The 14,034-nt window shown below is 36.2% G+C and overlaps 1 protein-coding gene across 1 annotated transcript in view; it reads left to right on the top strand.

Moving 5' to 3' along the window:
* The window catches only part of SDK1 (sidekick cell adhesion molecule 1), a 383,067-nt gene that overhangs the window by 93,398 nt on the left and 275,635 nt on the right, over window positions 1–14,034 (top strand). The window contains exon 3 of the mRNA XM_030459721.1: window positions 11,800–11,959. Within this exon, the coding sequence (XP_030315581.1) occupies window positions 11,800–11,959 (160 nt within the window). The remainder of the gene's footprint in view (window positions 1–11,799; window positions 11,960–14,034) is intronic.

Genomic DNA, 14,034 nt, shown 5'->3' with positions numbered 1-14,034 from the left:
TCAAGTGAAGAGCAGAGCTTTGCCCTTCATTTGTTTAGCTCCCCTAAGCAGGATCTACTAAGATGCTCTCTATTGCTTTGATCAGGTGAGAGCAGGATTATGAGGGATTATGAGTACAACATGTAGGAATGTGTTTTCTTCTTTGGCAACTTGTGTGTTATACACCCATGAGATGGGACTCAGGGTCATGGTGTATTTCTGGAAGTCAGTGTTGTGTTTTCCATCTCTCACCCTGTGGATTCACAATTTAAAGTTGGACAGAAAAGTTAAAGGTTTGCAGTTTCCTCATTTCACTTGAATAATATTTTCTCATCTCTTTAAGGTTATTAAGGGCTTGCACAGCATTCTGCCAGACTCACCAAACCAAGCTTTTCCTAAAGCAGTTGATCCACTTTTTCTTTTATGCTCATGGAGCTTTTAAGAGTTTGGAACAATTACTTTTGTGAATGGGTCTTTTGTCTGCTTAATTGAGGCAAAATGCTCAAACTCTGAAGACAATACCCTAACTTTTCTTGCATTCATTTGTGTTCTCATTAAAGGTACTACAGTGTCCTCCAAGATCTGCTTTCACTAGTAGACCAAATCACTTCAGGTTTTTTTGCTTTAAAATTTTTGATTAAATAGAATTTCATCTTTTTTTTCAGCCAGGTTTGAGGGAAACTTAACTTAGACTCACAGATCTTTTTCAGTTAATCCTTTTTGTAGATTACTTCATAAACATGTAAACCATGACAAGATGGTAGTCATGACTTGTTGGTTCTCATGACTGTTGTCCAGTCCGTAGTGCTAAATTATACAACACAAAGGTGTCTTTTTATTTGCCAGTCAGATAAATTCCACTTAAATATAACAATTACATTATTAATCCCAAAGCATAGCACTTCAAGTTTATACTCCTTAACCTTTTGTAACTTTAAAAAACCCCTCCTGATGATCATTACTTGTGTAAAAAGACTTTTTAGTCTGTTCCATGATTTGGACATAATATATTGAGTAATTATTACTTCTGTCCTGAGAAATCTATCTGTAGAGAAACAAGATAAATCAGGTGCCTCGAGTTGCCAAAGAGTGGGTGTGAGTCCACCTGTGCCTGGTTAGGGCAGGCCCCCTATTACCAGGGGGCCAATAAAGGTGGGACACACACCCACAGAGAGGGAGCTCACTCTGGTGTGAGACGATGGAGAGGCCAGCAGCTCGTTGAGCCCCAGGAGCAAGAAAGGCTCTTCCTGCTACATCTATCCATACTAGAGGGAAATCAATTTTCCCTTCTATTTCAGGACATAATTATACATCCTGTGTATATACATGCTTCTGATAATGGGTTTTACCCAATATTTTATTGATTTGCTCTTGTTGCATACAGAGCAGTATTTTTTAGCTCTTTGATGCTTCCTAATTTTAACATAATGTCTTCTCTAAAATGTCACAAATATGAATATTAGTAGTGAGTATTAGTAGCATTGTGAGCTGTGAACATTCAAGATGTTTGTATGCATTCATACCAGCTCTTAGAATGATTTTTAAATGTTCTTTAAAAATGTTCTTTAAATGCTTCATAGTGCAGAGAATGCAGTTGAAGTTCATTTACAAGAAAGATTTTACTTATACATCCTTTAATTTGTTAAGCACGTCAACTCTATCATGTTTGCAAAGATTAATTATTAATTGTGCCTTTTTTTTTTTTTTTTTTTAATAACTGAGTAGCATTTTTAGGTGAGTTACTCTGTACTGACCATAGGAATATGGTAGTTCAGTGAAAATATACTTAAATTGGGAACTCCTATTCATTACTCCCACATTCTATAGGATACCCAGAATCAGTAAACTTGTTATGTACACAGAGCAATCTGCCTGTGGTAGTTTCAGGCCTTGGCATTAAAAGTAAAAAATAATAAAAAAAAAAAAAAACCAAACCCAAACCCCAAACAACCCACCCAAAATTAAAACAACAACAACAAAAACCCCAATACTAAAGCCCCCACAAAATCAAGAGAAGAAAATCTCTCGAACCTTAAAAAAGTGACACAAACTCCCACTCTTTAAGTTCCCTCTCTGTGTAACTGAGGTTTAACCCTGCCTGACTTAAAAATAAATCTTTTATTTTTCCTTTACATATCCTTTTGATGTATGTCATCCATCAGTGTAAGCAAGAACAGTAAATGCATTGATCTGTTGCTACACTTGACAAGTTAAATAACACTTTATGTAAGAAGTATTGATTTATAAAATCCAGTACATGTAATTAACATTAGAACTGTCAAAAGTTGAAAACCATCTGAACTTGCTGCTTTTTTATAACCCAAAGAAAATTAAATAAAATATCTAGATTAATAAACTAACTCTTTTTTTTACCTTGAGATATGTCAAGCTGAGTTATGTTTTCAAGACCAGTGATATGTTGCTTCCAGTTCTGACAAGAAGAAATTATGTGTTTCGTCAGTATTGTTGAAAATAATTCTATAGTCTGGAGTCTGTGTTCTGCCTGAGGCAGTGAGAGAATTCCACTTGAACAGTTCTGAAAGGTTTTAGTGTAAGAGAGGCAGGAGTAAATGATATTATGGAAAATTAAGGTAGCCACTTTGTGGCAGGTTTTCAGAGAGCCTTTGCTCTGGCACCTAATTTAGTGCCTTCTGCAGGAAGGAATGCCAAGGGCATCAGTATCCAGTTGCCTACACAAATCATGCAATGGGATACTTTGGGAGCTCTGCAAGGTTCATTTTGTGCTCCTGTTTCTGGTTCAAGATGTCTTTTTGATTAAGACAAGGGGGATATTTCACTTGAGTAAACTCTGATTGCCTTTTGCTCCTAATTCAGCACCATGTGAGGATATGAACACTCCTGGCTCTCTTCAGCTTACCACCCTCAATTCAGTAACATCAGTGAGAGCCTTTAACTAAGCTTGTTGAGTCAGCCCTTATCTGATTTATAAACCTACTTACAGTTTTCAAGTTTAAAGGGCAAAAGACAAAAAACTTCAAAATGATGTGTAAACACAAGCAGAACAGAAGTAAGGAGTAGGTGTTGTTTTTAACCAAGGTTTGTGCATGAACTTTTTCCCCTTCAGTCCCCTTCATCAAAAGAGCCATGTGTTTATATCTCCCACAGATATTCAGAGCTGCTTTGCCATTTAGAAATATTTCTCTCTTTGAAATCCTAAATAGGTGGCCTCACATGGCTTTCAAGCCTGGCATTGCTTGTGTTATGCCATTGTCTCCTCCTGCTACACTCGTGTTTCTGTTCTGCTCCTTCCAGCCACTCAGCAGCTGTTTACCTTTTTAATTTAATTTATCTTCTGCAACAAAATACAGCAGGCAATGCCTCTCATGCCAAGGATAAACTTGTGGAAAACACATTGAAGTATTCATCTTTTCTCTTTTGTTAAATGTTCTCTAGGGTTTCGTCCTGTCTTCCTCTTGCTGTCAGTTGGAATATTTAGTGGATATTTCTCTTGCTGGACAGGTATTTGTGTGACCAGACTGGCCCTGTAGAAGTTGGAAATTTCAGATTTTATGGTAGCAACAGTAGCTTCCTTTGTAGTTAAAATACTGAGGGAAATCCTGCTCTATATGGATTCTATTCCTATAACACAGTTTGGACTTCTACCTGCTGCATGCTGAGATTTAAAGAGTAACAACTTATTTCCTTGAGAGCTCCACAAGTCTCTTGTAAACACCACTAGATATGAAGAGGATGTAAAAAGCATGGAGGTTCTGCTTTGGTACTGAATGCAACCCAGAGAGAGGCCCATAGGTTTCTTTGGAGGTTCTCTTTTGATTTTGATAGCTAATAGGTTCTCTTTTATTTGTCCTCTTTTTACACTACTGTGCCTTTTTCTCTCAGTACATTTGTCAACTTTCTTTAAGATGTCCTCATAAATACACCCAAAAATAGTTCTACAGCCTTGTTTTGAAGAGGGACTGCACTAAACTTCAGAGCATCAACTCTATCTTCTTGATTAATAATCTTAAAGCAGATATTTCATGATTACATGAAGCTATGAGTTGTGAATGCCTTTCTGATACACAAATGGTTTGGTCATTTTCCATGACTCGAATGAAATATTACAGTAGGTCAAAAAGGGAAAGTAAAACATGAGGTGTAGAAATTAAATGTGAAAAGGAAACCTTAGTGGGAATTCAGGTTAATGCATCAGGAGCTGCATGAGGCTTAGGTAAAATACCAGCTCTTTTTTTATTCTTTTTTTTTTCTCTTGGTGGAGTTTTGGGTTTTGTTTGTTTATTTATTTGTTTATTTTTTTCCTTATCTGATGGCCTAAAGAAGTCAGTTTTAAGAAAAGAATGATAATATTGCTTCTGGGGAATCTGTGTATTTGGGGATAACCAAGTGACTTTTTTGTTGAATTTTAAATGGGGTGATGTTACCCACCACTGGCTTTCTTCTTTGTCTGAATGCAAGTCCTGTAAAAGCTCTTTTGTGCTCCTTTGGCCCTCTTCTTTTCAGTTCTATTTTTAATTTTTCTAGTAAAACCTAAAGCATAGTTTATCTTTAAACACTTTTAAGCAACCAGTTATAGTAAGATTTTCTTTTTATCTTATAAGAGCTGCTCTTGGTTTATTCTCTGACCTTTTCTCAGTATAGCAATTTTTTTTCTTTTTTTTTTCCTTTTTTTTTTTCTTTTTTTGTAATTAATCTAAAGCAGTTGAAGAAGGGCTGAGAGATATAACAGGAAATATCCCTTAAAACAAGGCAGAAGTTTTGGAAATACTATGCCAAGTTTTCCTGTAGTGATTCATTTCATGCTGATTTCTAGAAGTTTCTAAAGGCATTAATGGACTGTGATGTTTATTTTTTTAAACAATATTAAGTATGTCAAGACTTAGGAAAAACATTTGGCCTGCTCAAGAAGTGAAGGGTTTAGAACCAAAATAGAATCTTCAGTGCCATTTAGATAATTCTGAAATAAAAACCTGATGTTTCAATTTAAAACAAAAAAAACCAACTAATTTTTAAGAATTAAATATATTTAACTACCAATGTGAAACACTTATTCTTGCCACTTGGGACCCCCATTCTATTGAACTGTTGAAAGTTAATCATAATTACACATTACAGAATGTTTGGTTTCCCTCTGGGGATCATGTGCAGCAGGTATGCCATCTTAAGTTCTACATTTCTTCCATCCAAATCAAATATATGTTTGCCAATTACCCCATCACTAACTTGCCAATTAGTGATTTGACCTATTCAAGAAAAAAAAAAAATTATCCAGTGAAATCTTGTCTCCCAGTGGCTGTGTATTTAAAAGAAATAAATGTCACTTACTCCAGAAATATGTGGGTTTCCTCACAGAACTTGCTGAGTCCTAAAACAATTTAATTCCATCCCCAATTAAACCTCTAAAAGCAATATCCATCAACCTCAGCTGATACCATATTTGCATTTAGAGATTATAGCAGAGGTATCCAACAAGCAGGTTATCTTTCTTATCTATAGGAGAACAAAAATGGGCAGTGAGGGCTCATTTACTTGACTTATGAAATTAAGGGAGAATGACAGATTTAACTACAGTTGCTGCAGTAGTATTCCAATATAAAATCAGATAAAATCTTTGATAGAAGTTCAGGAAATCCACTTTAAGGATATGCTTTATACCATTGTGTGAAAATCCTTAACTAGAGCAGTATATTTGAAAAATAACCTGATATTTTAATGAAATATTTGCTATGATGCATCAGTCCTTTCAAATTCAGGCTCAGAATGAGGCAGTAAAATGCAATTTAAATTTAATTGTTGTACTTGGTGATTTATATCACACTTCCAACCAAGGAAATTTGAATCTCAAATACCCAATATTTTGGGTAGAATAACCTTCTGCAAATCAATACACTTAAAGTGACTGAATGCTCTAATGTATGTTTGACACTGTTGACAGTTTATGAATAGATCATATACTGACTTTCCCAGCACTTCATCAATGTATTTTTGAAGGTTTGAATTCCAAAGAAGATCAATTTAAATATATCTGAGTTCACTCTGACTTCTCAGTGCATTTCCCAAGATTTACTATGTAATAATTCCAATAGTTCATTTCCACAAGAGAATACAACTTGCAGCCAGAACTCCCACATCCATGTGTGCATAGATACTAAGACAAGAAGATGAAAAGATTCTTTTGAAAAGGAAAAAAATAAAATTTCCACGTCCAAGTTGGGAATAAGAAGAAAATGGTTCTGGTTCCCCAGCAGATTGCAGTCAGCAGCTCTCAGCCAGCACAGAGCAGCTCTTGCTCAGCTCTACATGTGCTGAGCCTTCACTTTGTGAATGTCACAGCTGAGCTTGAGTCTGATCTTGATGGCTTTCTGCTGTCCAGAGTTGTCCCTGCTTTCTTTGCATTACTAATTTTTCTTGTCTTTAGTTTTCTTGACTGGTTTCCTTCTTAGCAGCACTTTTGTATCATGTTCCCTAGTTGGATCTTTTATAATCCTCTTTATGCCATTTATCATTAACCTACCTGAAGATGGCTCACATCCCTTTTTCTTGCAAAGAGGGAGAGCAGAAGCATTTCTATGTTGTTGCTCTTCTCCTGGGCTGCTTTTTCAGCCTCTGCATGTAATTTATTCATCTAGTGTCATTTTCCTGGAAAATTCCTCAAAGTTATTCTGTCCTTTATTTTTCTGTGCCAGTTGATTTAAACATTCATGTGAAGAATGGGTGATATGCATCATGCTCTGACTAGGGACTAAGAAGCTAAAATTAATCAGTGTGGGTTTTTTTAATGAACCAATTGTATTTTTTGTTTGGGTCTATGAAAAATGTATCTCAGTCAAAAATTTATTTTCAATATCATATCTGTTGGGTGATGAAAAGAGAGCTGCTCAAATGACATTTGTTACTGATTAAGCTGTATTTGCTGATTTATGAACAGATTAATCTATTTTTAATTTTCAAAACTAAAAGTAGAGTTATGTAGCAAAGGCAAATAGCAGTGGCAGTGTGGTTCACTTAACCTGTTATCATCACTAGCTACATAATTCTTCCTTTGAGTGTGTTCAGCACTAAAGTAATCGATTTTCTCAAGATGTGAGCGTGTGATTTTACCTCTGTTGGTATCCAACATTTCTGGAGAAAAAAATGCTGAGGCTTTAACTGAGAAGTTGTAGTGGGTTTTTACTGATGAAGGTGATGTGGTGCTTCTCTGGAGTATGCTCACTTTCCTTTTCTCAGTGGATAGAAGTGTTAAAAATCAAATTGCATCTTAATTAAAAATATATGATTTCCTGAGGGAGAGGATTTCAAGCCTGCTATCAAGACCTCACAGCATCCTGTAGTAACTGAAAGATCTGTTTCATCTGACTTTCCTTTATCTATTTTACAAATATGTTAGAGAGCTATGAATCATTAGACAGCCTTTGTTAATGTGTTTATTAGAGGGTATATTTGAGTGCCCTGAGATAGAAATCTCAGTTTCTGGATGACTATTGGATTACAGTTCACTCACACTCTCCTTAGGAGATCAGGTTCCCTTAGGTAACATCTGTAGCAACTCTTGAAATATTTCTTGTCACTCCATTCTGTACAAAGCTGCAGAACCTGCCTTCTCCTCCTATAAACTCTATTTGTAAATTTGTGCCTGAACATGATTTTCCAGAGGAATAGAGCATGAGAAAGGTCTCAGCTTTTCTGTGATGCATCTCATCTGTTAGGGTGGGGGAGAAGCCCAAAGTAGATAACAACTGTGTACAGTTTTGTATTTAAATGTCATTACTAATCCAAAACAAAGTGTTTGGACATTGTTGAATTAGGTCCTAAACTGTATTATGAGATAAAATCCACCTAAGCTTTGCATTTACCAGAGAAAGAAAATAAACTAACCTGGCAGAATAATGGAACTCTTGCAATTTAATGATGCACAAAAGCAAGGCAGAAATGCTTTGGAACAAATTTCCTGATAATTTTGGCATAGTCAATCCTATTTTTTCTTGAGATTTCCATAAATGGATGGAGTAGATTTATTTTTAAGGATACTAATCAGGGTCTTAGTGAGTATGGTAAGCAGCCTTAATGAAAACTTGTAGAAGCTGTGTATGTGGGACAACAGATTGGCACTTTATCTTTTCACTCCTCCTTGCAACTCAGATAATTTTTTACTGTTTTGTCATTTTTAAACAAACATCTCTGAAGAGCAACAGAGGCTGGGACTCTTACTGCATGTAGAAGAAAACAACAGTGAATAGCATGAATGCTTGCTTTTTTTTTGGTTTTTTGTGGGTTTTTTTGGCAGAAAATATTTTAGCTATGGGTATTAATTTCACTACTTTATTATTCCTCTTTCTAGGACTCAGATAGGAATTTATTAGCTTTTTGTTCCAGCCTTTTAGAGAATAAAAACTGAAATGCCCTCATGGCTTTTAAACCCTTGATTGGCCAAGGTTAGACAAATGGTGAGCCCTTCCTGTATTTAATTAATAAAGTACAAGTATCTCATAGCAATTATACGACACCCCTTGTATCTTCCATCCCTTAGGCAGTTATTCCTTTCCTACAATTTTCTTTCTGAGATGGCTTTCATTTTTCTTGCCAATTTTCCCATTTCCCTAGGATGCTCTTTAACAATCAAACTTGTCCTTGTAGGTCTGGTTTAAAATTCTGCTTTCCATTGCAGCTGAAGGATATAAAGCTGGGGGTGCAGCACTGTGCAGCAGAAATGCCAAAGTCATCAAAGCTTTACTGCTAACTCTTCATGGAGACTTTGCTCAGTATTTTATTTTCATTTCAGCTCTCAGTGCATATATAGTGAGCTCTGATTACATAATTGAGTTTGATAAACTGATGGTATGTGATTGATGAGGAAGTCAGGAATAAGAGATTAGAAGATAAAATTACTTCAAGGGTTTAAGTAAACCTTCAAGAGAGCTGGGGGAATTTATAAAGCACACCATATTCTTTATGAAAATATTCCCCTAGGTCTATTAAATTTTACCTTCTACCAGAACTGTATTGAGTTTTGAGAATGATTTTCATATAATACCAACTTGATTGTGATACTTTAAATGGGAGATTGTTCTGAAGCAGCTGCAGCATCACTGGGTTCAGAATATTTGAGTAGGAAAGGTAGGGCTGAATGACAGACTTGTGGGCAGCAGTTTTTGTCTTTCAAATAAATTAATTTTCTTGAAAAGATTTAAGTTAGAAGGAGCAAGTAGATAATTCAGAGGGAAATAATGAAGGTTATGCTCCTTGAAGTTTAAGTTGCTGAAGACCGGGATCAAGAAATTACTTGGGGAGAGATTTACAGTGCAGATAGCAGTTTGTTGTAATCTGGAATGGCTTAACTTCCTTCAGGAAGGAATTGTTTAGCAAGCTGATTTCATGAGCCTGTGTGTGTGTACTAGCTGGGAAATGGTATTGTTTTCAGGGAACCCAGCAGCAAGTCTTTGAACTTACTGACTGGACTCTCCACCAGCCCCTTCCCCTAAATACCAGCAGAGCTCCCTGCCTCTGCCTTTTGGTCCCATGGGAGCCTTGACACCTTTAACCTTGCAAGAATATGAGATGTCTGTCTCATAACTCCTTTGAGAGACTCCCCAAAATCTATGTGAAGCCTCTGAAAGGATTTAGCATTTCCTTACTAGTTTAGAAATACCTTTGTAAAAACTTTTTTGGTTTTTACTTTGGATAAAATAACTATTTTACATTAATGTCATCACATTAGACAGAATTTTAAAACACTGTTTAATTTTACTAATTAGGAGAAGATGAGAATTTAGGTGAAGCTTCACAATATTTGCAGTCGTTAAAACAAAACAAAGAAGATGCTTTGGAGAACATAATCCAAGTCATGTAACAGAGTTAGAGGAGTGCAAAAAACCATCATGGGTTTTCCTGGGAATGTTTGCTAGTTTGGAACTGTCCCTGCTTTGTCATACCTTGAATTGCCAGAGCTTCCTAGATATCCAATTTAAAGAAAGTAAACTGGTCTGCACTAGCCATTAGCTAATTTGTTTGAAAACAAACCCAACTTGTTTGAAAAGCTATAGATCTGAAAAGGACACTACTTCAAAATACATTTTTCAATTCAGTTTTTTAAGTCAGATTTTTTATGATAGTTTCTAAGTCTTGATTTAAGCGTTCTTTGATTCTGAACTTTTTTTTTCCTGCAGAACTAACTTCATCACTTTCTGAAGCAACATTCTAAAAACTAAGGGGACAATTTATTAGCACAAATCAGCACATGTGTATGCAGTTGACATTCAGTTTTCTAACAAATCACAGCAAGTAGTTTGGCAGCAGTCAGGCTGTGACTCCCTGACCACAGTCAGCTGAAGCACAGCTGCCTGTCCCATTAGGCTGATAATGAGTCTGGGTTGCCATGGGGTGTGTGCTAAGTCATAAAAATTCCCTGATAAGAGGCCAAGGGAAAGATAAGAGCTCAGAGAGGCTGCCATCACCAGGTTGAGCTGCATGCCACTACTGTCTCCCAATCTTCCATGCAACACCAAGGCACCTTGAAAGCCACTGCCACCCCTGGCCTTGAGCTCCTTCTTCCCTGCTAAGTGTATGGGTTCTGCTCCTGGCTATCAGCTTATTAAAGATTACAGGATGTCACCTGTGGATTTAAAAAATTCAGGCAGTCTTGGATAATATATGAGGTCACTTCCCCCTGAACTGCAAAAAGTAGCTTAAACTCTCCAAATAACAAGTGTAAAAATACCTGAGTTAACTCTAAAATAAGCTTTGAAAGAAAGATTAGCAATTTAACTGAATGTTAATTGCACTGAGACAGTATTTGTGTATCTTTAGTTTTTACTATATAAAACACACACACATATACTGTGCTCCTGAAAAGCAGAGTGCAGAAAGCTACCTATTAAATATTCTTCTATATTTTGCATTAAATAACTGACTTTAAGTGTAACTTGTGTATTTTCTAGATATTAACACAAATGTGTTCATTTTGATTATAGGTGTTTGTAAACTTTTAAAATTCTTTGTTGTTGCTACATAGTCATAGATAGAAATTTGGTACATGAAGTGTAAAAACCCTCATGTTCCAGAGGTGCCAAGGGGTGTGCCTCTACCAGGTGTAGACCTGTAGTAAATTTACATTTGTGTGGAGTTTTGGCAATCTACCACTGGAGAATTTTGCTGCTTGAAGTATTTGAGCATTTGTGATCCATGGGAGAACAAGAGTTGGAGACTACATTGAACATGATTGAAGTACCCTAATTCAAAATCTGTTAGTGGTTTCAGGTAATATAATTTAACACATTTTGTTTGGCAGTAATGTTGAAAAACACATTAGTCTTGTGGTTTTGTGAGGTGTTTGCTTGGCAGTAATGTTGAAAACCACATTAGTTTTGTGATTTTTGTGAGGTGTTTTTCCTATCAAAATTCTTCATTTACCCTGAGACTTCTGCTGCTGTGATAATAATTTCCATCCAAGATTATTCTTCTGGTTTATATTAAAGCAATGGAAAAAACCCAAAAAAAGTGGATTCATTCCTTATAGAGGAGAAGAGGAGAGGGTTAAAAAAAAGCCAGATAGGGCTGTTCACTGCCTGCCCCAGCACAGTGCTGCAGTTCTGATGTGAGAGAGTAAACATGGACAAAAATTTGTCTGAATGGGAACTTCTAAATAAATACAGAAAATGAAGTTACCAAGATCCTGGGAATTCTGCCTCCAAAGGTGCAAGTTATGAATATAAGTGTTTAAGCCTCAACTACAGCATCACCTTGTGTCTTTTTTATGATGGCCATTTTGAGAAGAAATGAACTAATTATCAACAGATTATATTATACTCAAATAGCTTACAACCCCCTTTTCTTTCTGTATTTCAGGTGATGTTGCCCCATACTTCAAGACTGAACCAGGCTTGCCCCAGATCCACCTGGAAGGGAACCGACTGGTCCTGACGTGTCTTGCTGAAGGCAGCTGGCCCTTGGAATTCAAGTGGTTGTGCAATGGCAGTGAAATAACCACCTACTCCAGTGAATACAAGTAAAGAAAAGCTTTATAATAGCCTACTTCAAATGTAATTTAAAAAAAAACAAAAACACACACAAAAAACCAACCAAACAAAACCCAAAACCAACCAACCAAAACCCCCAAACCAAACAACAAAAAAAAGCAGAATAAAACCACCACCCCCTAAAATCTAATCCCCAGTGCCTCAAACCAGCTGGAACATGCTGATCCACTGACCATGTGTTCTACCACAAAAGAAAACTGGTTTTTTTGTAAATAAAAATGAGATCCATATGAGAGAACCTCCTTTGCCTAGAAATGATAATTCACATTTCAAAAGAATGGTTCTGCCACGGAATTTTTAGGTACCTAAAATGCATTTTGCTGGAGTTGTAACCTTATATGGAATAAATAGGAGGCAAAACCATACGGAGGATAAGCAGAACAACATCTTTGCTGATAGGCAACAGATGGCTGGCCAAATATCAAAGTCTAGAACAGCCAAGTTTTGTCTGCTTTTCTTTAATGGAAGCATTAACTGAGCTTCTCCTATGCAAAGGCAATTTTTATAATTTTATAGAGATATAATATATATGCCATTTATTTGCTGCTTTCAAAAGTTGTTGATATTACCTGGTGAATTCAGAAGCTACAGGTGGTGGGTTTGGGACAGATGGAGCCCTTGGGTAACACTTGTGTCTTTAGCAAACCAAGGTAAACACTATTGTTGTAATTTCATTGCTGAAGAGAGGGAAAAGGTGTGCTCCATCACCATAGACAGACATTATGGTACAGATTAGAATCAAAATGCAGATAATTGCTATAAAGTTGCTACAGAAGGTTGCCCCTAATTACTCTTCTCAAAGAATTTTTAAAATGGAAGCTGACATGAGTTCTATTTTTGATATTATTTACACCTACAGAAGAGTAGGGGGGAAAAGTCCCTTAAATAACATTTTAAATTTTGTTTCGGTCATTTAGCACATAAAGCATTTAGGAACTGTGTTTCCAAACACAAATACAGTTCTGTGTGAACTTCCCAAGCAATTAAATACTTTTGATTTAAATGAGACTGTTTAGTCCTGAGTAATTGCAGCTATTAATGGCTGCTGTTCTCAATCCTGGAATTTCGCTGATACCTCAGAATGAGCCACACACACCTAGAGAAAAGATTTGTGAATACTTTCTAGAAAATGAAAAAATCTCTAATAGCACAATAAATCATGGAAGGTGTGAGTGTCACTTTGTGTAAATGCCACTTGTTATGATCAACACAAGCAGAACCTGTTGTAGTTTCTTGGTAGAAGGAGCTGACAACAGCTCTAAACTGCCTAAGATGCTGAGAAAGTAAGGGAAAGAACTGCTGTGGGAGGACAGAACATGTGAATATGGAATCAGCAAAAAGCAAAGGTTAGAACCCAGGTTTGGGGATGTGGTAGTCACTGAGAGACTAAGAGAAACCTGAATAAGAGCATGGGACATGTTGAAATGAAGATGAGAATACTGTGGTATTTCTTAAATAACACAACCTAATGCAAAATTAGGTTTTAACTGGGTATTGCTGTATAAGTTGGAATCAGTGTAGTGAAACACCTCTCCCAAGCTGTATGGTTACATATCTGGAGACACTATCTTATTTCCTATCATTTCATTTACTTTACTGAATGCCACCTCATGATACATATGCTACATTTATTAGTTTTCTTTTTTCTTGTTTCTGTTTCTAATTAAACCATCTGCCTCAGAGGTGATTAAGAACATAGGAAAATACAGGTTTAGAATAATAAAATAACACTGATCAAAATATTAATATAGAAATTACAACCCTGCTCCTATAGCACAGTCAGGGGCAAGCCAAACAGGATTTGGATTCTATAGAAATGCAAAGCTTTAAGATTTGAACAGGATTATATGGCATAGGTGCATTAGGAGAAATGAAAGCAAGGAAAAGATATGCTGAGAGATAAAAATTCCAGTTACAAAATTTGCACCCTGACCCCATAATAGTTTGTTCTGCAGTTCCCCTGGGTAAACACTCTTTTAAAATGCATGAATTTTTCCTACATAAGTGACTTCTGATGCAGTTTGAATCATCGATCAAATGTTTG

Source organism: Calypte anna, chromosome 14, assembly GCF_003957555.1.
Source record: "Calypte anna isolate BGI_N300 chromosome 14, bCalAnn1_v1.p, whole genome shotgun sequence".
Classification (NCBI taxonomy): Eukaryota; Metazoa; Chordata; class Aves; order Apodiformes; family Trochilidae; genus Calypte; species Calypte anna.
The sequence above is the reverse complement of the archived record's forward strand: the minus strand, read 5'-3'. Positions and strand labels throughout refer to the sequence as shown.